We start from the raw sequence: 26,946 nt of genomic DNA, 5'->3' as shown, positions 1-26,946 counted from the left end.
CAATACAGGTGACTTCCTGCTTCCTGGAAATTACCAGCTGTTATCCCTATATTGAAACCTGATGAGGATCAATCAGATCCTTCTAGTTATAGACCTATTTCACTAACTTCATAAGTATGTAAGACAATGCAATGAATGGTTATCACAATACTTTTTTTTAATTTTGTGGAAAGTAGTGGAAAGTAAGCTGTATACTAATCTGCTCACTCCAAGATCAAGTTCAAGTATTGAGATTATGTTGTGGTGCTATTAAGTCATCCCCAATTTTGGCGTTACTGGTAGAAATGGGTGAAGTACCTTTACATCTACATAGGTTACAGTTAGCAATGGTTTATTGGATTAACGTAAGATGACATAAAGTTGTTCATCCAATATTGGCAACATTAGTAGAGCATTGGGAGCATTGCATTCATAAGGTTTTCAGATTTGGGTGGATGGGAAAGGGAAGGACACAATATCTTGGGTTGTTTAATGTGGAATATGGTCCTAGTGTATCCTTTCTGTCACTCCTCCATGTTTGTTCCCTTTGCCTGTGGCTGATTTGGGCCTTCAGGAAAAGATGAAAATGAGTGAATGTTTGTCAGTGGCACCAGAAGTTCAGCAATATATACAAGGCAGATATTATGGATTCTTGCTTATCTACACAGATGGTTCAAAAGAAACAGTGACGTCATTCAGGTGTTTCTGTTTATATTCCGAGGCTTCAGGTGACAATTAAGAAAAGATTATCAAAGTATCAGTATTCACCTTTGAGATGGTTGCTATGATTTTAGCCTTGGAAAGGGTTGGATATGTTTGCTATGATTATGTACTTTTGTGCTCTGATTCGTTCTCGGTCTTGACATAGGTATTAAGACGGGTATTTCAAATTGTAGCCCAGACATTCTTCATGAGGTTGGATGACATCTGTTGACGCTGCAGGGTATACATTTCATAGGCTCCTGACTCTGTTGGGGTTGAAGGAAATGAAGTTGCAGACATTTTTGCCAAGCAGTCATTCAAATGAAGAATATAAATGTATTGGTGCCTTTGCGTAAGGGGAAGATGAAAGCAATAATTAAAAATTATACTCAATCACCGTGGCAACAATGTTGGGTTAAGGAAAAGAAAGGACAGCATTTATATAAAATTCAGAGGCTGGTGGGTACACAACTGGGAGATGGGTATAGCAAGAGGGAAGAGCTTGTACTTACAAGTTTATGTATTGGAAATACTATGCTGTATCATTCCTTGTTCAGAATTAATAAGCATGAGACTGGCACTTGCAGGGAGTGCACCTGTCAAGAATCGGTACAGCATATATTTGAATGCAGTTCCTATGCAGTGCAAAGGAAACATCTAATTTCTAAATTGAGGTCTTCAAAGTAAATTTATTATCAAAGTATATGTATGTCACCATGTACAACCCTGAGATTCATTTTCTTGCAGACATACTCAATAAGACCATAATGGAATAACGTCCATGAAAGACCGCACCAAGTTGGGCGTACAACCAATGTGCAAAAGACAACAAACTGTGCAAATACAAAAAGAAAGAAATAATAATAATAAAAAATAAGCAATAACAATCGAGAACATGAGATGAAGAGTCCTTGAAAATGAGTCCATAGGTTGTGGGAACATTTCTATGAAGGGGCAAGTGAAATCAAGTGAAGTTATCCCCTTTGGTTCAAGAGCCTGATAGCTGAGGGGTAATAACTGTTGCTGAATCTGGTGGTGCAAGTCCTGAGGCTCCTGTGCTACTTCCTGATGGCAGTAGTGAGAAGAGAGCATGGCCTGGGTGGTTGGGGACCCTGATGATTTTCAACTTTGATTGTGAATCAGTAGATAATTTAATTGATTAAAAGAACGTTGCTTAGAGGGAAATTACATGATCCAGATTTCCGTGAGAGTAATTTGAAAGGGATATGTTTAAAAATATTGTATATAGCCCACAGAACGTTGCCGTGGTTCACTGGTGCAGTCTTGCAGCTTTGCGACAGCCACAGTGTAACATTGAAAGTTTGTCAGGATATCACTGTCATCGTAATTTGGTTGAATATTTGACTTTCTGAAATGCTTTAGACTTTATGATATCATTTGAGGTTTTTTTGGAGGGGGGAAGAGTTTAGAGGGTATACTCCCTGTCTCTTTGTTTCAGACTCCCAACTTAGTAGGTAGTGGCAATGCACCTCATCTTGGTTTACAACTGCTGTTAAACCTTACAAGAAGAAGACGAAGAAAAATTATAAGAGGTTCAGTTGTTCAGACAAACATCAGAGTGTGGAAGAAATGTGATCTCAGTGACTGACCGTGGAATGGTTGTTGTGCCAGATGGGGTGCTTTGAGTATCTCAGAAACTGTTGATCTTTGGGGATTTACACTCACAACAGACTAGAGATTTCAAAGAATGGTGTGAATAAAAACATCCAGTGAGCTGCAGTCCTGTGGGCAAATAGGCCTTGTTAATGAGAGAGGTTGCAGGAGAATGATTGGAACGTTTCAAACTGACAAAAAGGTGACAGAAACTCAAATAAGCATGCGTTACATCAGTGGTGTTCAGAAGAGCATCACTGAATGCACAACATGCCGATGGTTTACACAGACATCCCACCCTGCAAAAACTCATTTCGGGAGGTAGCACTATCAATTTGCGGGAGACTCCCAGAACTCCCAGGAGAGGTGGGATGTCTGCAAAAGAGTAGCTCCTTAGCAGCTAGCCAGCTAGTTTAAATAATGTTAGCTATGCTAATGAACGAATGACACCTGTTAAACTCACCTCAACATGTCTTTTACAGTCTTAACCCACCATGGGCAATACAAAGGTCACTGTTGCAAACAGTGTGGTGAACAACACTGTCATTATTTTGACCCCTATTAGGCAGGGGTACACTTTAGTGTAGTCTGGGGTGACGTACGTTTTATATTTTCTTTTTTTAGAACACACACACACACACACACACACACACACACACACACACACACACACCCTCTCTCCTCTCTCTCCTCCCTCTCCTCTCTCCTCCCTCCTCTCTCCTCCCTCCTCCCTCCTCCCTCCTCTCTCCTCCCTCCTCCCTCCTCCCTCCTCTCTCCTCCCTCCTCCCTCCTCTCTCCTCCCTCCTTTGTCCTCCCTCCTCCCTCCTCCCTCCTCCCTCCTCCCTCTCCTCCTCCCTCCTCCCTCCTCCCTCCTCCCTCCTCCCTCCCCCTCCCCCTCCCCCTCTCCCTCTCCCTCTCCCTCTCCCCCTTCCCTCCTCCCTCTCCCTCCTCCCTCTCCCTCTCGCTCTCGCTCTCTCTCTCTCTCCCTCTCTGTCTCTCAAAAAATTGATTTCTGGGACATTGTATATAATTTGCGGGCATCAGGGAGCCACTATTAATATGCGGGAGGCTCCCGGAACTTTTGGGAGAGGTGGGATGTCTGGGTTACAGCAACAGAAGACCAGACCGGGTCCACTCCTTTATTAGGAGGTACCTAATAAAATGGCCACTGAGTTCATTATATTGTAAAGCTCTGTTAAGCCACTCCTTGGTCTCTTAGCCTCAGCCTGTCCAATCTCTCTTTACGACCCCAGTGCTCCAGGTCCACTAACCTTCCTGTGAATCTTTATTTGCCCTCTTTCTAGTTCAATGGCATCCTTCCTGTGGTAGGATGACCGGAAGTGCACACAGTATTCCCTATGTGGTTTTATAACTTGACATACCCCCCTTCCCCCTTCACCATTCCTTTTTCCCTTTCTCAAATTACCTGGCCATCACCTCTCTCTGGTGCTCCATTCCCTTCCCTTTCTTCCATGGTTTTTTATCCTCTCCTATCAGATTCCCCCTCCTCCAGTCCTTTATCCCTTTCACCAATCTACTTCCCAGCTCATTACTTCACTCCCCCCCCCCCGTTTCACCTATCACCTGCTGCTTTGTACTTCTTCCTCCCCTCCTCCCACCTTCTTACTATGACTTCTCCCCTTCCTTTCCAGTCCTGACAAAGGCCCAAAATGTTTACTGTTTACTCTTTTCCATCGATGTTGCCCGTCCTGCTGAGTTCCTCTAGCATTTTGTGTGTGTTGCTTTGGATTTCAACATCTGCAGAGTTTCTTCTGTTTCTGTACATTCGCCATGTACTACATAATGCAAATACCATATACAGGCATCCACAGAGTAGTAAATTTTAAATTGCCTCATTCAGGCCTGAAGATTTGATTGCTGTGGAAGCTTTCTTACTTTTGTGGGATAATGTCTTTCCTGACAAGGAGGAATCACTCTGTTTGACAGGTGAGACTTGTGGCTGTGAAACAATCTCAGGTTCTGGGGCCTCCTCGATGGTGGTTTGTTGGCGTTTACTCTGAGGCTGCAGGAAGTGATTCTAACAGCGGTAGCCACCTTTCCTCTCTAACACTTGCCAGCTCTCCTCAGCTGATCGATGTGTCGCTCCAGATGATATCAGATTCAATCTCCACTGTGTTGGAGAGTGGTGCAGTTTTGTTCTTAATCTTCCCAAGTACCCACTTTTGGTCACCTCTGTAGTCCCTCACCAGGGCTGCTTGTCCAGAGGTGAAACATCGAACCTCCTTGTTTCATGAGTCCTCAATTGTCTGTCTTGCACTTCTTCTGAGATTGGGTTTGAGGAGACCAAAGCGTGACCACAACGGATGATGCAGGAACACATAGCTGGTGAGTTGTTGGTTGTGGAGTGTGCTGCATTATGATATGCAAGAAGGAAATTGGTGAGCTTCTGGTTCAGTGTTAGTATTGTGTGTTCTGCTGATAATGTTTGTATTGCGTTCTTTAGACTCTGGACAAAACTTTCCATCAAGCCATTAGTAGCTGTGTGGTACGGTACAGATGGAATATGTCTTATTCCATTCATTTTCAGGAATTGCTGGAACTGTTCCACGACAACCTGAGATACATTGTCACTGACTAAGTGTTCAGGAACACCAGTCCTTGCGAACAAGCTTCCCAACACATCAACAGTGTGCAAGGCTGTAGTGGAGGCTATTGGGAACACATCTGGTCATTTTGTAGCTGCATCCACTTTTACCAAGAAATTTTTGCCCTTGAATGGGCCAGCAAAATCCACATGAATCCTCTGCCAGGGCAATGCAGGCCATTCCCAGGGATGGAGAGGTGCTGCTCTTGGCATCTTCTGGACGTGTTGGCATCTCAAGCAATGTATGGCAAGCTGCTCGATCTGCTGTCTCTCCCAGGCCACCAGACAAAGCTTTGAGCCAACACTTTCATTTACACCACATTTGGATGATCGGCATATAGCTCATCCAACACTTTAGCTCTCAGCGTGGATGGCACAACTCTTATTCCTCACGTAAAGCAACCTCCGTCAAGGGCAAGTTCATCCCAGTGCTGGTGAAAATGGGGGAAATGGAATTTCTGCTGCACATTCCAGCCATTTTGGGTTGCTGTGTAGGCCTGAGGTGTTGTAGGGTCTTTTCTGGTTTGCCTTTGGATCATCACTGCCATAAGAGGGAGATTTGCAATTTGTCTTAGGGAGACTGGAGCCCGGCTGGTGGCACAGTGACATCAGCGCTGGACTCCGGAGCGAAGGTTCCTGAGTTCGAATCCAGTCAGACCGCTCCCTGGCCAGCTTTTCATCCGTGCTGGGTTCCGTGTTGAGCTCGCAACTCGGCCTCATCTTTAAAAAAAACTGTGCTGTGAGAAGGACGTGGGGGACCACTCACAAAATCTTTCCTCCAAGGCAACCACTTGAAAAAAAGTGGTTGCCGAGGCTCTGGCAGAGAATGGCACACAAAAAAAAAATTAGGGAGAATACATCAAGAGGAGTGTCCTTTTTTTAATATAAATTTTCCAGTATTTCCTTTTCCAAGAGTAAATGGGACAATCCATCAGCAGAGGAATGGTCAAGATCCTGATATGACATTAATTAGTTGTCACTGGTATTTTAGTGCTAATTTTGTTATATCACTTTTTTCTGACTCAGTTTACATTTGTCTGCATTGTCCTAGGCATGTGCCATTTATCAAAAAGTACCACATCATGTCAGAGATTTTAACAATTCTGCTGCAAATGTAACACACTGATTCCTGCCAGAGGAGTAGCTTACTGCTTAGAGTATAAGAAACAAGAGTATAAGAAATTTGTTAAGGTCTATCACTTTAATCAAGTATTTCCTTAGCAAATGACCTTAGTTTTTACAAATCTCCGAGCTTCCCAGGACGATCTCCTCTTCTGGCAACCGCGTGCTTGACTGAAAACCAGAGAAGGGTCTCGGCCTGAAACATCGACTGCACCTCTTCCTAGAGATGCTGCCTGGCCTGTTGCGTTCACCAGCAACTTTTATGGGTAGTGAAGACTTTTGCTGTTCTCTTCATAACATTGTAGATTCTGCCACAAGAGGGAGACTTACAGCAAAGGCAAATGCTTACCTACAAAAAGAAATTTGTGCTAGGTGTTATTTCATTCAGTGGCAAAATTAGTTGTTGGAAAGTATCTGCAAACTTTCACATCCACTGAATTTTATTATTTCAAATTTATTTATTTCCAAGAGAACAGAAAAAAAGTCATTATTAGTCCTGAGTAACTGTCTAAGCAGATGAATAAAAGATCATTAAGACAAGTACAAGCACAAGAAAATCTGCAGAGGGTGGAAATCCAAGCAACACACACACACACACAAAGCTGGAGGAACTTAGCAGGCCAAGGAGCATCTAGGGAAAAGAATAAACAGTCAACATTTGGGCCTAGACCCTTCATCAGGATGGATGAAGAGTCTCAGCCTGAAACGTTAACTGCGTACTCTTTTCCATAGATGCTGCTTAAGATTGTTACAAATTTGTTTATTATTTATTTATTCATCAGGATACAGTGCAGAACAGGCCCTTCCAGCCCTTCGAGCCATGCTGCGCAATGACCCCCAATTTAACCCTAGCCTAATCGAGGGACAACTTACAATGACCAATTAACTTACCAACCAGTACATCTTTGGATTGTGGGAGGAAACTAGAGCTCCCAGAGGAAATCCTCTCAGTCAAGGGGAGAACACATAAACTCCTTACAAGCAGTGGCGGGAATTTTGTCGTGTAGGTTGCCAGTAGAAACCATGCTTATTGTGTAAATTCATCAGATTGCTAGTAACATAGGAGCTGGTGGTGAAGCTGGCCAATTGCACTCACAGACTAATATATCGCGTTTCTTACAGTGTTAACTATGATGATTTCTTTTTTACCCCACACAATACTGAGGTCACTGAGCTTATTAGAAATTTTACTTGTACTGATGGATTTGGTTCGAGTGCTTGGGCCTAACTAAACAGTTGACTGCCTCCAGATATTCACTAATTGGAATCATTGGTTGTACTTTGCTAAATAAAAGCGAACAATTGCTTCAGGATTTAGTTATGTTGAAACATTGCCCTCGAGAAGAGGTTTTGTAGCTTTCGTATGCTATGAATGATAGTGATGTTTATGTCTATTTTATTACTATCGTACACCGGCTTCTTGTTAAACAGATGATGCAAGCTCAGACAGGAAGAGTACAAATTAAGTAAACCCGCCAAAGGCAGAAGAATTATGTGCAGTCTGGCATATTCTGTCAGACTGAGAATCTCCATGGGATACTGCGTTGTAAAGAATGACAGGTTACATCATTTTGACACTGATGCTGAGATGATGTATTAAAAAAATTCAGCAAATGATATCAGGTTCTCATATAAAAACATGTGTGGTATTGCCTCATTATTTCTTGAATTCCATAATTTCAAATTGTATCTTAAGCAATGGAAAGATCCACTTTAGAACAGAACAAGAATTTAAATTTGATTGCTTTTGCATCATGTTACAAATACAAACACATATATACAGTATGTGCCCTTAATATAGGTGAGAAACAGAGCACGTTATTTTATAAAATGTAAAATATCACTTATTTTGCTGCAAAATGACAACTTATCATTTTGGAATGAATAAGTGAATACATGCATATACTGTAAATTATTTTGTTTGCTGTTTTGTTTACAGGTCCAGTATGGGCTTTTTTATGTCTAAATCCATGGATGAAAGCCTAAAGAAACAGCAAGAGTTCATGGCAGCAAACAGTGCTCTCCAGGTACAACGACATATCCATCCACTGACATATGAGCAAATTAATGCTTGGAAGTAGCACATTTATGAATTTAATAGAACGTAATTGGTGAATGCTACACAAAAGCTTTGCCATATTGACATAAATGCTTTCAGTGATATTAATAAAGCAAATTCTCATTAGTCAGATTGGATGAATAGTACTTTATCTTCTGGTCATAAACAAACCACTTCACGGATAACCATGGATGATAGTTTGCAGTTATGTGAAGAATAACGTAGTGAGCAGGAAGGGCTGGAAATAAGATGGAATAAAACAATGGAAGAAATTTGTAACTGAGTACACTTTTATTAATTAATCTGTCCGTTGTTTTGTAGAAGTATTAACAATAATACAAAGGACCCCACTTCACAGGTGAATGCAATAATTACCTATGAACTGCAGCCATTATTGCATGCAGGTGAATACATGAAACAATTCAGTGTGTCTCAAGTTAATCCTGGGTGCATTGGTTTCAAAGAAAATGATAGGAGGTATGCCAGAGAGTCTTCAGCTGAAATAGCTGCAGGTCGTACCATTATAAGAAGAATATGGAGGCTTTGGAAAGACATTTACCAGGATGCTATTTGGATTAGATGGCATGTGTGCTAAGGAGAGGTTGGACAAACTAGGGTTGTGTTCTCTGGAATAACAGGGACCTGAAAGAAATATGTAAAACTATGAGAAGCATAGATAGACAGTGGGTATCTTCTTTTCAGGGTTGAAAAGACTTGTACTAGGACATACATTTAAGGTGAGCTCTGAGGGCAGTTGTTTTTCCCAGACCTTCAGGAGCAGGACAAGTATGTGGTGCAGGCATGCTGGTCCACTTCCCTTGAGGACGTCTGCTGGGACACCATCAAGACTAGCGGCTTTTTCTCTTGCTTTTCAGGCTCCTAAAGGCATCATGGGCCTCTTTCAAGCTGGAAAGTTCCCTCGTGTCTTCTCTCATAGGTCTCTGGAGGATTTGCTTAGTAATATGCAGTTCAGCAGTGCTTTCAAGGTCAAGAAATTCTTCAAAGTGCACTCACCATTGGTAGTTGATATTCTTCTGATCCTTTAGTGATTCTTCCTGTCCTTTGAGCACAGAAGGTTTAATTCAAAGTAACCTGGACCATGGACTGCTTTGGTGGCTCAGAAAAAACCTTTTATTTCACCAGAGTCTGTGGTCTCTGGATTTCTTGGGCTTTCTCAGCCCACCAAGAATTCATTAGTTCCCTCACCCTGTGCTGGATATTTACCTTGGCTCTGGAGTAAACTTCTCTTTTGGCCTCATTGCCAATATCATTCTGCCAGGCACAAAAGGCTTTCCTTTTCTTAGAGATGAGTTGTTCTATCTCCATGTCATTATCATCAAACCAACCCTGATGTTTTCTGGACTTGTCCCCAAGGATGTTTTTGCAGGTATTGAGGATGGTGGAGTTACCCATACCCCAGTGTTCTATGTCCTCAGGGTGTTCTCATTGAACTTCTTTCCCCAAACGAGGTTGTTGGATGGCAGTGTCAAGTAGACTCTCAAGTTTTAGTTGAAGGAAAGTTGGCGAACCCCAGGTGGACGAAGGAAGTGCTTCAAAGATAACCCCAACATCGGCCTGAAATTCAACATTGCATCTAAAAACTGGGAAGACATTGCACTCAATAGATATACCTGGAGGACATCTTTGCTACATGAGAGTGAGCTCTGTTGTACTGCAGAGAACAAGTGACAGATGTCAAAGGAGAGACTGAACAACCAAAAGACCCAGCCACTAACCACAGGCACAACTTACTCTCACCCACACTGCCCAGAATACGTGGATTCTTGATCAGCCTCTATAGCAAACTGAGGACCCACCAAAAGGAGAGCATCAACTCAATTCGAGTGATCACACTACTACTTGCCATTCTTCACTGAGCTCTTACACTGTATGCTGCAGCAACAAGACTTCTTGATTTATCACTATGAAAACGTTGTGACCTGTGTGTTACTGTCTAGCATCAGCCATTGGTAGTTAGCTGGAAAACTCGAATTGTTGTTACCTGTTAACATGCTGCTCCTCTTCCACAAAAAGATCTAATCCCTGATGTCCACATTATGGAAGAATAATTCAACCCTCTTTCTTAATGTAGGACCCACCAGCATTTGAACTTGATGACCCTGGTAGTGCTTTTAAGTGTCTCCATGGCTCCAATAATGTTGCTGTTCTGTTTCTGTGGAAAGGAGTGAGGGATGAAGGAAAGAGGAAAGACCCTTATCTCCCAACAGTTAGACCACTGATTGAAGCAGAATATTCTGAAAAGTGCCTCCAGAAAAGGGCAATGATGATGAGTGATTTTGTGTTACGGCTGTCGACTGGAGACATATCCAAGGTGCATCACTCTTGGGCTTTATATAGTGATCCGGATTTACAGAGGGAGCCCAGAGTGCTAATACTAGATACAGAATATCATTCCCTGACACTTAAGGAATTCTTCAATTCTTGCACATATCTGTCTACTCATCTCCACTGAAAGGTAAGGGCAATTCCCTTTAGCTCAGCGAGAGAGTATCAGTGAATTTGTGAGGTTTAATCTCAATCTCTTAATCTCACCAGAAACAGGAATGTGTACTGTGTTGATGACCTTCTCTGTTTATCACTGCTGTAAACGAATTTAGAGAATTCCAGGCAGACCAAAGCTAGTGTTAGAATTGAGAGGGCACAAATATTCAGATTTCAGAGATCAGTGTCGCCACTCTAAAAAAAATCAATGATCTTTCAAGAATTGTTTTTAAATGTGCAAGATCAGAAACTTTACTTTTTGCCATTACTTTACCCAATAAACCATCTTTACCCCAAATGTTTTACCAAAAAAAAATCTGCTGCCTTTTCATAATCTCCAGTTCAATTCATTTATTTTTGCTTGGGACATTGTGTTGTTTAACAGAAGATAAAAATAATGACGATAAAGTAATGTAGGACTAGAAATTAAGCGCTCAGTATTTTCATAATGGAACATTTAGCATATTTGTATGAAGCTTGTTTTAAGTAAGTAATAGCGTCAAAATATTGGATCAAAGAGTTTGCCAAGAATCAACTTAGCAGTCAGCCAATAATGCAGATTAATGAAATGCCTTTCCTCAGAATAAGAACAAGCTTCTATGGAACTTTTGCCAATGTCAAACTCCAAAGAACTATCTCATTTCCAGTGGGCGCAGCACTACAGCAAAGCACTTGAGTAAGCACAAAATGGACAGAATCTTGTAAAAGATGTCCCATAACAAGAGAAAGCTGTGTTGTAAAATACAGTTGGATCAAAATTTACTCTGTGCTTGAGTTTTCACAATATACAGTACAGTAGTTTGTATGGAGTCACTGGACAGGCAGAATAGTTCACAACCTCATAGTATTTGCTCTGTTACTGTGACTGTATCACTCCGCTGTCCTCCCATCTTGCACTACCTGTAAACTTGAATTTGTTGAAAACTCTGCCATCCATATCCGATATCCCAATCCCAAGCCATTCATCCATCACCTTGTGCTCACTGACCTATACTGTACAGGCAATAGTCTTTTATACTTCTCTACTTTGCTGTGCCTAGACACATCACTACTATTCTAGCCAGCACTAGATCTGTAGACCTTTGCAATTGCTTTGTTTCTCCATTTTGGGTCATTCCATAACCTCAACTCTCATCAATCCCTTGTACCTTTGGCTGCCTGGGCTTAGCCTCTAGCATATTGCCCCAAAGTTTTCTGTCTCCACTTTCTTCATCGGGATCTCTTCATCATGGAAGCTTGCCTCTTTGACCAAATTTTTCTGTAACATGGTCTTGTACTTCTGTGCAAGCATGGTAGCAAATTTTGCTTGCTGATGGTCTTGGAACATTAAGTACCGTATACAGTGCTGTGCATATTTAGATGTATTGATAGAGCCAGGGTGCCTGCTGTGTACATACATCTGTTGATGCTTCTGGACACATCTTCAGTGATGTTCCTGGAATCATCGGGTGTTTCGGGTCTTTCAATATCATACAACCTCCTCCAGGTGACCCAGCTGGGGCTGATCAGACCCCAGCTTGTGTCCAGATGGCTACATTGTACTGTATTTGTAAATGAGAAGTGGAGGATGAGTTTGTAAATCTGTTGGGAGTAAAGAATGTTGGGAATGGTGAAGCTGGAGCTCTGCTAGAGGGGTGTGAGACAGATATCAGCGAAGTGGTGCCAGAGGTGGGGTGTCGCAGGTACAGAGACCCAGCTCTGAAACATCAGGCAAGGTTATTTGATTCTAGACATTTGGTTTATTGATCATTATAGGATGTCTCTATGGTGTCTCCCTCTTCCTTCCCCTTTTCCCGATAATGATTCCACTCTCCCTGCCCCCTTCCTACTCTCAATCCATAATAGAGACCCATATCAGAATCAGGTTTATCATCACTCACATATGTAATGAAATTTGTTTGCAGTAGCAGTACAGTGCAATACAATTACTAGAGTTCTGTGCAAAAGTCTTAGGCATTCTGAATATATAATATATGACTTTTGCACAGTACTGTAAATATAAGTTTTCATTTTTGGAATCGAGCTCTGTGGTTCAACACGAGAGAAGTATCTCTCAAAACCTAAATCATGTTCTGTTTTCTTGCCCTGACAAGACAGTGGGTTGTAGGAGCAACTTCTTATCAGATATTTTAACCAAATTCACCATATGCAAATCTCTGTCACCAGTGATGTAAATTAGAAGTATGCCAAGATATAACTCAATGACCCCAACTCATAATTCCTCAATAAATGTAATTGCCACGTAATAAGTTTAAATTCAACTATTCTACATTTGCACATTGCCAGTGTAATCAGGAAGAAACCCAGAAGAGTTAAGTAAATTCAGATGCTGGAATCTGGAGCAACAAATAAACTGCTGAAAGAATTCAGTGGGTAAATAAGCATAGAACATAGGGTACAGCACAGGGACAGGCCTTTTGGACCACAAGGTTGTGCCGAACCAGCTAAATAGCAAACTTTAAAGTTCAGAAATTCAAAGTAAAATTTATTATCAGGGTACATGTATGTTACCGTGTATAACCGAGATTCCTTCTCTGTGGCACACTTAGCAAATCTATAGAACAATAACTCTAAACAAGATCAATAGATAACAAATTGTGCAAATGCAAATATTAATAAGTAGTAATAAATAACAAGAGTGAGATATCAATATAAAGTCCTTAAAGTGAGACCATCGGGTGTTGGAACATCAGATGTAGAATAAGTGCAGCTATCCCCTTTTGTTCAGGAGCCTGGTGGCTGATGGGTAGTAACTGTTCATGAACCTGGTGGTACGAGTCCTGAGGCACTTCTACCTTCTACCTGATGGCAGCAGCGAGAAAATAGCTAGGCCTGGGTGGTGAGGGTCTTTGATGAATGCTGCTTTTCTATGGCAAGGTTTCATGTAGTTGTGCTCAATGGTTGGAGAGTTTTACCCAAACACAATCCCTCCTACCTACACAATGTCCATATCCCTCCATCTTGCTTGCAGCCATGTGCCTATCCAAATGTCTCTTAAAAGCCTGTAATGTATTTGCCATCTACCTCCATATCAGGCAGTGCATTCCAGGCATCCACCTGTCTCTGAGTAAAAAAAATTACCCCTCACATTCCACTTAAACCTGTCCCCTCTCACCTTCAATGCATGCCCTCTGGTATTAGACATTTCACCCCTGGGAAACAAATAATCCCTGTCTACTCTTTCTGTGCCTTTCATGAACATAAGAAATAGCAGGAGTAGGCCATCTGGCCCATCAAGCCTGCTTCGCCATTCAGTAAGATCTGTCCATATACTCATCTCCACCCATATGCCTTTTTCTCCATAACCCTTAATTCCCCTACTATGCAGATATCTACCCAACCTTGTATTAAATATAATTACTGAGGTAGCCGCCACTGCTTCAGAGGGCAAAATTATAAACCCCTATCAGTGATTCCCAACGGGGCAGTTACATATCCTAAGGGGGCATTAGGGGAAATGGAAGTCATCAGAGGGCATTCAAAATTCATTGGGGGGGTGGGGTGGGGGGGGGGACAGTAAGTGGCACCCTAACTTGAGGCATGAGACCTGGCTGACCATGTTGATTCACTGTGATTGTCAACATCCAATAGGCATTCCCAGTTCGTGTTAAATTTTTATTTTAATTTAACCCCATTAATGATGGATAAATACGAATGGTGCAATCTCTATGAGTCTGAAGGTGGCAGAGCCTCGAATTCTATTCCCGCTAAGAAGCAGAAACTGCAGAAAGTACATCATCGCATACTAGAGTATTGTCTTATTCCGTTCCCATCAGATTAGTGATGCCCCATATGTCTTATTTGTAATTTTGTGCTTTCTAATGAGGCCATGAAACCATCAAGATTGCAGGAACACTTCCATAAAAGACCCCCAGTTACTCATTTCCAGAAGATCGGAAGGAAGCATTTGAAGAGCACACTTGAGTTGTATGCCAAGAAAGCTAAAAATATCCTTTATAGTGGTCTCATTGCTTCTCATAACACTTCCAAAATTATAGCAAAGTGTGGAAAATCTCATCAATAGGTGAAAGATTAATTATGCCTGCTCTATCAGAAGAATTCACCACTGTTCTCAAAATGGATAATAGTATTTTAAAATCAGTTCCTCTGAGTAATAACTCTGTAGTTCGTCATATTGACAAAATGAGTGAAGACATTCAGTATCAACTATGCACAGAACTACAAAAAAACAGAATTTGGGATACAACTGGATGAGTCAACTGTGTGAGAAAACGAGGCATTGCTAATGGCATATGTACAGTTTATCAAACCTAGAAAAGTTTATGAAGGGATTCTCTGGTAAAAAGTTAAAAACAATGGAGAATAGATCTACAATGAGCTCAGAATATATATTGAGGATGAAAGTATTCTAATTAGTTTAGGAACATGATTTTTTGTGCAACAGACAGCACCATATATGACAGGTCAAACCATATATGGTTTAGTGGCATTTATGAAAAAAGAACTTCCAAGTTTGTTTGCAATCCATTGTGTAATTCATCGACAACATCTCACAGCCAAAAACCTCAGCCAGCAGTTTTTTTTCCAAGTATGTCTCTTATAATATCTGTAATATAAAACTATTGAAATTCAGAACGATGAAGCAAAAATGCCACTCTTTTGGTACATGGCTACCCTGTCATACGAAGTTTCCTGGTCTTCGGAGAAGAGTCAAACTGCTCTTCGTTGCATTTCCATCCTCCTACCTTGTTGAAAGAGGCTTCAGTGCAGTGAACCACATACTCACAAAAAAACAGAAACCACTTGGACATTGTTACGTGTGGGGACTTAAAGCTTTTGCTGTCACAACTTGAACCAAATATTTCAACTCTTGCTAAGAACCATCAAGCTGAAGGCTCACATTGATTTTGAAGCTGCAGTATAGCACACAGGTACTATGTTAGCTAGGTTTGAAGATAAATAATTTAAAGCAGAATAATTTTTCTTCATGTTGGCATATGGTAGACATGTTTTTCCATTATGGAAAGTATATTGTGCCTAAGAGCAGGATTGGCAAGTATGAAAGTGCTTTGGGGGGTGTTGGGGTAAAAAAAGGTAGGGAAGCACTGCTCTAGATTAATGAAGTTTTACTGGAATTGCACATGAGAAAGTACCACATAACTACAACCGACAACTGGAAAAATTAGGAGCATCAAGTTTAGCGTATAGAGTTCACCTGATTTTCGAAGTTACGTCAAACTTTATAGTGCCAAATATTAAGGTTTACAGTGCTGTTTCCCTGCAGTGGATGCCTGGTTAATATTCTGTTTAATTAAGCTTTTTCATTGATAGTTTAAATTTGCTGCCATCCTTATTGATTTCTTTGACTGAAGAAATAACTGGAGAGACTAGAATGGTATTACTAAAATGGTTAATTCAGAAATAATGAAAGTAGGATCAACTATTACTTCCTCAAGGACAATTTGCAGGTACAACAATCAATTAGAAAGGGAGGTTTTGAATACAAGAGCATGTAGTTTTAGTGCAGTAGTATAGGGTTTTGATGGGACCACACCTGAAGGATTGTGTAGAGTTTCAATTTCCTTAGCTGAGAAAGGACGTACTTTTCAAAGATTATCTTGAGTGGCACTGATTCCAGGTATGGCAGGATGGCAGGTTTGCCGAAAGAAGAGAGATTGAATGCACTAGGCCGAATATTTAAAAGAATGACATGCAATCTCATGGCAACCTACAACATTCTTTGAGGGCTCGACTTGTTGGATGTAGTGCTGATCTAACCTCTGGCTGAACACTCTAAAACCAGGGGTACAGATTGAGAATAAGCCCCTAATTAGCACTTTTATTCTATTTATCGATACATACAATATTAATGCAGGCTGTCAAAAATGTTAGATCAAATCAGTGATCATCTATGATTCAAATTGTGCTCATCGAGATGTTGGCTGGGCACTTTCAGTTGGTTCCTGCACAAGTGCGTCTGATCACCAGATACATTAGATTGCATTGGTAGTTCTGATGCACACTGCTGATGCCTTAGTTGCCATCTAATATTATAACCTAATGTAGTAAGATTCACTTTAACAGGAATCTATCAGATTTCTGAAAACAAACCCGTGAAGGAAATGAAGCAGACACTTGGCAGCTGACATGAGCCACGATCTCTAAGAATCAAAGATCTCGTTGTTACTAGTGGCTGGTGCACAACAAATTAATGAAAGAGCAAACTAAATCTTGCACAAGTTTTAAATGGTAATCATCTCCATTAACCCAGAGAAACTGGACAATAATTTATTTTAGATGCCAACTTCATCTTCAGTGCATGTTAAATCATTTTGGAAACAAAAAAACATTACCTGTCCAGGAGATGCAAATGGAAAAATTTTGCATGCTTTTTGCATTGATATTGGTTTATTATTGTCTTATACTTATAAAGTAAAGTAAAAGTACAGTAAAGTGTCACATGTTCCGAAAGAGTGAAAAGTCTGCCTTACCTACTGTTTATACATAGTGGTTTTTTTGTGTGCCATACTCTGCCAGAGTCTCAACGACCACTTTTTTTTTCAAGTGGTTGTCTTGGAGGAAAGATTCTGTGAGTGGTCCCCCACCTCCTTCTCACAGCGCAGTATTTTATTTTACGAGGCCGAGTTGCGAGCTCAACGCGCAATCCGGCATGGATGGAAAGCGTGCTGGGAGCGGCCCGACTGGGTTTGAACTCGGGAACCTTCGCTCCGGAGTCCGGCGCTGATGTCACTGCGCCACCAGCCAGCCTTATGCACAGTGTACTGAGCTAGAATAAGTTAAACCAAAAACAATGCAAAATAAACTGTAAAATCTATTGAAAAAGTGCAATGCAGGGAAGTGATAAAGACAAGCTCATATTGACATAGATTTTGATGCCAAGAGTCCATCTATTTGTACAAGAGGTCTGTTCAAGAGTTTGATAACGGTGTTAGAATAGTGTTATCAGTGATAGAAGCTGTCCTTGAGCCTGGTGGTACATGCTCTCAGGCTTTTGTATCTTCTGCCCAATGGGAGAGGGAAGAAGAGAGAATATATGCGGTGGACGAGTCCTTTATTATGTGCTTGTTTACTGAGACAGCAAGAAGTACAAAAATATTCTGTGATAAATTTCTTTTCCCAAGAAATCACATTAGAAAGTGTAAGAAAGAAGGCTCTAAAGGATAACAGGCAAACAGTTTACCAGACACCTAAAGCTTGACACATGAACTAAATTGAGTCGTACTTAGTAACTAGTGAGGTAAGGCAGTATTTGTCATATGCTGCAAAGTCTGTGTTCCTTTTTGAAGCCAACTTGGCAATTCAATAAGAACAACAAATCATAGAAACATAGAAGCAAGCCTTTCACTCCTACATGTCTATGCATTCATCCATATCAGTTCTGCATTGATCCCATTTTCCCTCTTGGGTCCCTCTGTACTCTCGCAACCCCAAACCACTGTGATTTTCCTCCCCCACCTACACTAGGACAATTTACAGTGATTAACTTGCCAACTAGCACATCTTTGGCATGTGGGAGGAAACCAACGGGATCACTAGAGCTGTGAGACAGCAGCACTGATTGCTAGGCCAATGTGTCAGCACATTTTGAAAACCAGAAGTTCAACAGTATAAAAATTCATCGAGGTCCTGTTGAAATTCTGAAAGGGATCGACAAGATCAGGAGTTGTCTATTTAGTACTAGCATGGAAAAAATGTCTTTGCTCAAATGTATGAATTGTTAGCATTTTGGGTGATCATAATTCCCCCCTCTTTTTATGCACTGCTTATCACAATGAATGTGATATCACTCTAAAAGTGAAGAGTTCTCTCCCTCTAACTTGAATAGCTCTGTCTGGAGAGTGCTACATCAAACTAAATTTCACGGGAAAGTCTGTTCAACCTTACAGACCTTGCATTGAATATATTTCATTGTGCTCCCAGCCCTTATGAAGTTCTTCATGGAGTTTCATGAAAAATCCATGTTTTCTCTTCCGTATTGCTTCTTGCCCATCAGAGTGTTCAAGTATCCACTGAGATAAACTATGGCAGCAGGAGGAGATTTTCCAGACTGTGATTGTAATTTGGTAGACTTTGGTCGGACCCTATCTAAGGAAATACTAGTTAACTAGTAATAATAAGCTAATCCACTTGTTGCAGCATGAGGACATAAGAGTCACATAATGCAGAAACAAGGATTTTGGCCAACTTAGTCTTTACCAAGCATCAATCACCTGTGTAAACGAATACTTCACCAATCCCCTTTTATTCTGAACATGACTTTGATTAATAGGAATTAATCTGACCGTCTGAACATGAATTTGATTAATAAGAACCATAAGACAAAGGAGCAGAAGTCGGCCATTCGGCCCATCAAGTCTGCTCTGCCATTTTATCATGAGCTGATCCATTCTCCCATTTAGTCCCACTCCCTCACCTTCTCACCATAACCTTTGATGCCCTGGATACTCAGATACCTATCAATCTCTGCCTTAAATACACCCAATGACTTGGCCTCCACTGCTGCCGTGGCAACAAATTCCATAGGTTCACCACCCTCTGACTAAAAAAATTTCTTTGCATTTCTGTTCTGAATGGGCGCCCTTCAATCCTTAAGTCATGCCCTCGTACTAGACTCCCCCATCATGGGAAACAACTTTGCCACATCCACTCTGTCCATGCCTTTCAACATTTGAAATGTTTCTATGAGGTCTCCCCTCATTAATGTGGGGAGGCTGCTTCATGGTCAGTCGCTATGTGGTCCTTTACAGATTGGGGTCAGAGACCAGTAAGAAGACTTATTGCTGCAGTCTCTCACCACCTGCACTGCCATTGTGATGTTTCACTATCTACTGCCAGCTCCACTGTTGAGGTCGAGTCTTTACCTAGTCTTCTTGGCCGTACCACCATGGGTGACCCTACCAGCAGTTAAACGCCAGATGGCATTACTCTTGGGATCTCAGGAACTCTCAAGCCTCTGCACCATGACAAGGTGACGACTCTCTTAGAAGACTAAGGTAGTATAAACTGATGTCATTGTCAATGACTCTTTCCCTTGATTTTTTGCGGTAAGGAAGAAACAATAATAATTAGCCCGAGTAAATTTTTACAGTATTTGCTGAATACCATAAGACATAGGAACTGAACTAGGCCATTCAGCCCATTGAGTCTGCACCACCATTCCACCATGGCCGATCCCAGATCCCACTCAACCCCATACACCCACCTTCTCGCTATATCCTTTGATGCCCTGACCGATCAGGAAATGATCAACTTCCGCCTTAAACTTGGACTTGGCCTCCACCACAGTCTGTTGCAGAGCATACCATAGATTTACTATTCTCTGGCTTAAAAAAGAATTCCTCTTTACCTCTGTTCTAAAGTGTTGCCCCTCAATTTTGAAGTTGTGCCCTCTAGTTCTGGATACCCCCACCATAGGAAGCATTCTCTCCACACCCACCCTACTAGTCCTTTCAATATTCGGTAGGTTTCAATGGGATCCCCCATTCCCCCCCCCCCCCAGTCGCCTGGATTCTTCTAAATTCCAGTGAGTACAGGCCCAAAGATGCCAAATGCACCTCATATGTTAATCCCTTCATTTCCCGAATCGTCCTCGTGAACCTCCTCTGGACTCTTTCCAATAACAACACATCCTTTCTGAGATATGGGTTGCAAAACTGTTGACAATACCCCAAATATGGCCTGGCTACTATTTTATAAAGAATCAGCATTGTTTCCTTGCTTTTATATTCTATTCCCCTTAAAATAACTACCAACATTGCATTTGCCTTCTTTACCACAGACTCAACCTGTAAATTAACTTTCTGGGAGTCTTGCATGAGGACTCCCAAGTCCCTCTGCATCTCTGATGTTTGAACCTTCTCCCCATTTAGATAATCGTCTGCACTATTGTTCCTTTTACCAAAATGCATTATCATACATTTCCCTACACTGTATTCCATCTGTCACTTTTTTGTCCATTCTTCCAATTTGTCTTAAGTCCTGTTGCAATTGTATTACTTCCTCAGCACTATCTACCTCTCCACCTATCTTTTTATCATCTGCAAACTTTGCCACAAAGCCATCAATTCCACTATCTAAATCATTGACAAACAATGTTCAAAGCAGCAATCCCAATACTGACCCCTGAGGAGCACCACTAGTCACCGGCAGCCAACCAGAAAAGGGCCCTTTTATTCCCACTTGCTGCCTCCTCCCTGTCAGCCATTCCGTGATCCATGCCAGTATCTTTCTGGTAACACCATAGGATTTTACTTTGTTAAGCAGTCTCGTGTGGCACCTTATCAAACACCTTCTGAAAATCTAAGTAAATGACATCCACTACCTCTCCTTTGTCCACCCTGCTTGTTATTTCCTCGAAGAACTCTTAAGAGATTTGTCAGGCAAGTTTTCCCTTTGTAGAAACCATACTGACTTTGACTTATTTTATCATTAGTCTCCAAGTACATCGAAACCTCATCCTTGATAGTAGACTCCCAACACTTTTCCAACCACTGAGGTTAGGCTAACTGGCCTATAATTTCTTCTCTTCCTCTAGGACTATGCTAGCATCAAATGATTCCTGAAAGATCATGACCAATGCATCCATTACCTCTTCAGCAACCTCTCTCAGGACTCTGGGACGTAGTCCATCTGGCCCAAGTGACTTATCCAGCTCAAGACCTTTCAGTTTGCCCAGCAGTTTTTCCTTTGTAAAAGCAATAGTACTCACTCCCTCTTCCTGACACTCTCAAACCTCTGGCACACTGCTAGCATCTTCCACCGTGAAAACAGGTGCAAAGTACCCATTTCATTCATCTGCCATTTTTTTGTCCCCCATTACTACCTCACCAGCATCATTTTTCAGTGGTCCAATATCAACTCTCACCTCCCTTTCACTCCCTATATTACTGAAAAAAACTTTTGATATCCTGCTTTATGTTATTGGCTAGTCTGTGCTCATGTTTCATCTTTTCCCTTATAGCTTTTTTTTGTTGTGTTTTATTGGATTTTACAAGTTTCCCAATCACCTGACTTCCCACTCACTTCTGCTACTTTATATGCCCTTTCCTTGGGTTTTTGTGCAGTTCTTAACTTACTCTGTCAGCCACGGTTGCCTACTTCTGGCATTTGAGATATTCTTCCTCTGTGGAACATATCTGTCCTGCGCCTTGTGAACTATTCCCAGAAACTTCAACCATCTCTGCTCTGCCGTCATCCCCACCAGTATCCTCCTCCAAGTCACCTGGGCAAGCTCCTCTATGTTTTTCCCTCTCAAATTGCAGTATGAATTTAATCATATTATGATCACTGACCAGCATTAGACAATGCTGTCTTTGTCAGTGAGGAGCACTCCATCCAGGGAGCCATGAAATTGGAGGAAGATCCTTATACTGCCTTTAGACCATCAAAAAAACGTCTTTGTGTTGTTCTAGTCAGCGTAGTGTTGAAGCTCTGCCACTTTGGCCTCCCACCACTGATCTTTCATCTTCTGCCGCTTAGCCTGGACTTTACTACGGAGGTGCTTCAAGCAGTCACATTTGGAGGTTGACTGCTTGTCACTGAGCCTGCTTGAGAAGAGTTACGATATCAGAGTTGTTCTCATTGAACCAATCCTGATGCTTCCTCTTGGGGTGCCCAAGAATGGCACTTGTAGTGCTGTACAGGGTGTCTCTGAAGAAAGCCCATGCTGTTTCTGGGACTGCTTCCTCAGGAAGTTGCACAAGTTGTTCCTCCAGTTTGCTGATCTGCTCTTCTTTGACACTTGGGTTAGTGAGCTGTTGAATGTACAGCTTCCATTTAGTATCATCCTGCTGGCACTTGTGCATCCTGGCGATCTGAAATGTCAGCTTGCTTCTCAGCAGGATGTGGTCAGTCCAGCGGTCTGCACCCCTCAACGCTCTGGTGATGACCACATTCCTGATGTCCCAGCACCTTGTGATCACGTAATCAATCAGGTGCCAGTTCATGGAGCGCAGGAGCATCTAGGTTGCCTCGTGGATGTCTGGAAGCTGAAAGACGGTGTTGGTGACTGTCAGCCCGTATTCTGCACAGAAGGTGAGCAGCAGCTGCCCATTTGAATTGTCCTTTCCAAGGCCATGCTTGCCAATGACTTCCAGCCAAGACTGATGGTCACTGCTTACTCAGACATTAAAGTTGCCAAGTAGCAGAAACTTGTTGTCTTTGAGGACAAAACACAGTAGCTGCCAAGTTCCTGGTGGAACAGTTCCTTCTGTTCACAGGTGTAGGTCATGGTGGGTGGGTAGGCACTGATCAGAGTCAGGTGAGTCTTGGCTTCCAGAGGCAGCCTCATTACCATGAGGTGATCATTGACGCCTCTGGGGAGGGACTCCAGGTTCCTGATGATTGTGGTTCAGATGGCAAAGCCATCTGTGGCTTCTCTAGCCTCATCCTTTCCCTTGCCACTCCAGAAAAACAGAAGTATAACACTCTTCCCATTCCAGGAGCAATAGACATTACTGGTTGAAGGACAAGAAGATAATGTCTAGTAGAGTAGAGAATGTTGATAATCTCCCTAATGTAGCAATGAAATGTGTTGTCAATCAGTTGATGTGGACTGGAGTGACTGGAGGCTAGGAAATGAAGGTAACCTGATCTCCATGGATGCCTGTATTGCCTGGGAATTGTCTTTTGCAACCCTGTTTTAAGCATGCAGACTTCTGTGGATGCACAAGTCTTGGAGGAAAGTTTTAGCTGCATAAAAGAGATAAGCAAGTGAGGAAGGGCCATGGTTGAGTGAGAGCAGTTTTGGAGTGTGCAAGAGTGCAATGCAGAGTGCCTTGTAGCTGCCTGATGATTTGTGTAGATTTACAGGGATTAACCCTTTGATTAGGTTTGAGCCTTTAGTATTAGTAACTGTAAGCAAAACTGTGTCAAGTGTTTGTCTCGTTCCGTTCGATTGCAAATCTTATTAGAGACAAATTTTGAGTGTTCTATTGCTGTTGAATGCCAATTGGTTGGAATGTATGTTGGAAGACCAGCATTGGGGTGCATTAAAAAATCTTACATCAAAATGTCACGTGACATCAATGATTAGTGATAAACTCTTAGGAATAAAATGAAGATCAAGTTGAAAAGTTGATGGATGATTACTCCATAAATAATTTCGAAAAGTTGCTGAGGAAGTTGAGAAGGTGAAACATTAAAATTTATGGACAAAGATTACAATTGTGGTTTTCTTAAAACAAAGTAGCTTCTCTGCTATTATTTATTTCCATGATTCTACGTAGAAAGCAGATTTACTCATTTACCTCATTAATTCTGAGAGACTTCTATCAGCATTTAATACTGTGTAGTGAAGCAGGTAATAGATCACTGCTGAATTGTTTAAAGAAGATGTCCCTGATTTTGAGACAACTGATTATTTTTTCATTAAGCAGCATACTCTTACATTAATTATAATTTTTATTAAATTAAAAATATAACAAACTAATTGCCAAAGTAATTGGCAATTGTTCTCTGTGGGCTTCAGTCATCACGAGCAGTTCCTTCTTTTGGTGAGCCGGTGGGAGAAAGTGAGTGGGGTCTATCAGGACATTTTGGTGGACTTCATTCATCATGAATTATTAGGCAATTGGCAAAGGCTAATAAAAAGAAGCTAAGTTTAAGTAGAGTGGCCATTGTTGGAGTGGTTAGTTGGAGACCTCGGCTTAAGACTTAGGTGAGAAGGGGCAAAGGCTCTAGGTAAGTTTCTTTTTTTTTGTCTATTAGTTGTTACGTACCCCGTAACTGGGTTGCCAAACCAGTAGAAATGGATCACTCAGTTGGAGTCTGGATTACTAGAACTAAGAAAGTTTGATTAAAGAAACAAGCAACACAGTAATCGAAAGGATAATAAATGTTTATCATTGCTGATAAACACACATGTGCACAGAATTAAGATAACAACATCAATCAAGCTCTATCGTTGTCTGGGGTAAATGACCAATTTCAAAGTGACACAAAGTTCAGTCCAATTTAGTTCAGTTCGCAGTAATCGTTGCCATGGCAATGGACAACGTGGGGGGGGAGGGAGAGAGAGAATGAGAACGACTGATCATTCAGAACGGCTTCCACTCACAGATCGGCGATATTGCTCACAAGCAGCTTTCGGGCGGGTCCTTTGTGATGTCACCTGAGGTCACCGACTGTGACCCTTCCTCCAGATGCGGTCGATCCTCTGCAGTGAACCCGGCACCCAAGCAAGGGTGGACACACACCGGGTTCCCGCTGATGGTACCTTTCCACCCTGTGCGTTTATGGCCCGGTACTTCCCACCGACTTGTGAGAGGCGCACCGCTTCCAGGGTCTCGTTACCTCGGGTGTCGTGTGTGTCCTGCCTTAGCGAACCTGTCCCTTTTTATCCGTCTGCTGGGGTATCGCCTGTCCATCACTTCAAACAGTTCAGGGTTCAAAGGGGGAGCTGTTCTAGACAGCTCTCTCTCCCGTCCCTTCATTACACATCTCCAGATCGCCTGTCCATCACTTCAAACAGTTCAGGGTTCAAAGGGGGAGCCGCTCTTGACAATACCCAGACTGATGGCTCCTTCATTAACACCTCCAAATGCTGCTTCATTGTGTGCCTTATCTCTCCCTCCCCTGAGGACAGGTGGCAGACCAACTGCTGATGCGACTGGTGCAAGCCCAGGCCAGCAAACATCTTAATTTATGTGTATTCTCGTCACACTTCCCCCCTTTAAGGATTTTTACCGGGGTAAAAAATTACAAACATGAGTACATTATTTGATACACACAAATATATATCTTTATCAGCTATTTGGCTAATACAGAGAATTTGAAGTTGTCAGCACCTTGACAGACAGTCATCACACTTTCTGTTCCTTTTATATGTGTTATTAATAATCCCTTAGACCAGGCTCCAACTCAGCAAACTTCATAGTGGCCAAAAACACTGATGAATTGCGATCAATGTAACCTCTCATTTGGTTTTGTCCCGGACCACAATAACAAGGGTCGTCCCATTCCGACTCAGTTTTCTCTCACAAGGGCTTAGTAGGAGGGGGAGGGGTAGTGTCCGCAGAGTTATTGCAAAACTTCCTCCAGTACCCCACCATCTCCAAGAGCTTTCTGAGGGCCCTCTTGTCTGTCGGGGTTGGGAGGTCAGCGATAGCCTGCACTGCAGCTTGCATCGCTGCCAGCTGCCCCTGTGTCACCACAGTTCCCAGGTAAGTGACCTTCGCGTGGCCGGACTCATTTTTTCAAGGTTCGCTATCAAGCTGGCTTCAGACAGCCGTATTAAATTGCCAATACACACCTCTGTGTTCGTCAGCCCTTTAGTCACTGAATTACTCATTCTATATGGGTGTTGTTTGCTAGGCTCACCTATTGCAACAGACACCCCCCAACGTCCCAGTTCTTTGCATCGCCTCGGGACAATCAAACACACGGGTGCGAGTCATTTAATTACTTCTCCTAAAGAGCCACTTTGTTTGGGGGTTTAAGGGAGAGACCTTATCAATAGACCTGGCCAAAACAATAGCCTTCTCCCATCTGATTGACACCATACTAATCTTTTCAAAATGGTTTTTCTCTCTTATTGGGGGGACCCTAGCTTCATTGATGTCCACGCTAACCCCAACTAGGTTTGTTAGCATATCAAAAGCCTGTGACCGTCTCAGTTCGCGTCGGTCATGATCAGTAACATCCTTCCCCCTGGGCAGCCGGTAAACCTCTTTTATGATTCCACCAACTGTTTCCTCCAGCACCGCAAAATGTCCACCGGGGGGTACCTTGTGGGCCATGTTAAAAACCTCATCCCCATAAATCTTTTGCACCACCCCCCACTCCTCATCTGCGGGCACGGTACTTGGTCTCCCTTGCTTCCTTAGCACTTCCTCCTCCGCACAATAGCCTACTAGTTCCCTTGTCAAGTCTGTGTCAGAGAAAGCTGTCTCTGCTGAAACCATCAGCCCCTCGTCTCGCTCCGGCGTCTGCACAAATTCTTTCCTGGCTACTGCTACGTCTGTCCCAGCTCCCTCACTACCTCTTGTCTCACTACACTCCTTCTTTTCATTTTCTACCCCCTTCTCGTACAAGGTTGGCAGAAACGTTTCAGCTAAATTTACCACCGCAGCTAAATTCACTACTGCAGCCCCATGATGAACCTGTGAGTCCATGGGCGGGGCCTCACTGCTGACAGGCTGACCTGTCAATCTCACGATTGGGAACACGATTCCCCCGGCGACGTCATTACCGAGCAAGACTTCCACGCCTTTCATCGGTAATTTGGACCTCACCCCGATCGTGACTAGTCCAGAGACCAGGTTGCTTTGTAAGTGTATCTGGTGCAAAGGGACTGACTCTGTCCCTTCCCCAACACCTTTAACCTCTACCTCCCCAGTCTGGGTCTCTGAGCTAAACTCTAATAACACTCTTCAGTATTAGT

At 42.3% G+C, this 26,946-nt stretch overlaps 1 protein-coding gene across 1 annotated transcript in view; it reads left to right on the top strand.

Moving 5' to 3' along the window:
- plgrkt (plasminogen receptor, C-terminal lysine transmembrane protein) overlaps positions 1-26,946 on the top strand; it is a 54,928-nt gene that overhangs the window by 11,826 nt on the left and 16,156 nt on the right. Inside the window, exon 2 of the mRNA XM_063048928.1 lies at positions 7,962-8,049. Within this exon, the coding sequence (XP_062904998.1) occupies positions 7,969-8,049 (81 nt within the window). The 5' untranslated portion in view covers positions 7,962-7,968. The remainder of the gene's footprint in view (positions 1-7,961; positions 8,050-26,946) is intronic.

This window comes from Mobula hypostoma, chromosome 5 (assembly GCF_963921235.1).
Source record: "Mobula hypostoma chromosome 5, sMobHyp1.1, whole genome shotgun sequence".
Taxonomy (NCBI): domain Eukaryota; kingdom Metazoa; phylum Chordata; class Chondrichthyes; order Myliobatiformes; family Myliobatidae; genus Mobula; species Mobula hypostoma.
Note: the sequence above shows the minus strand (reverse complement) of the source record. Positions and strands in the feature narration are given on the sequence as shown.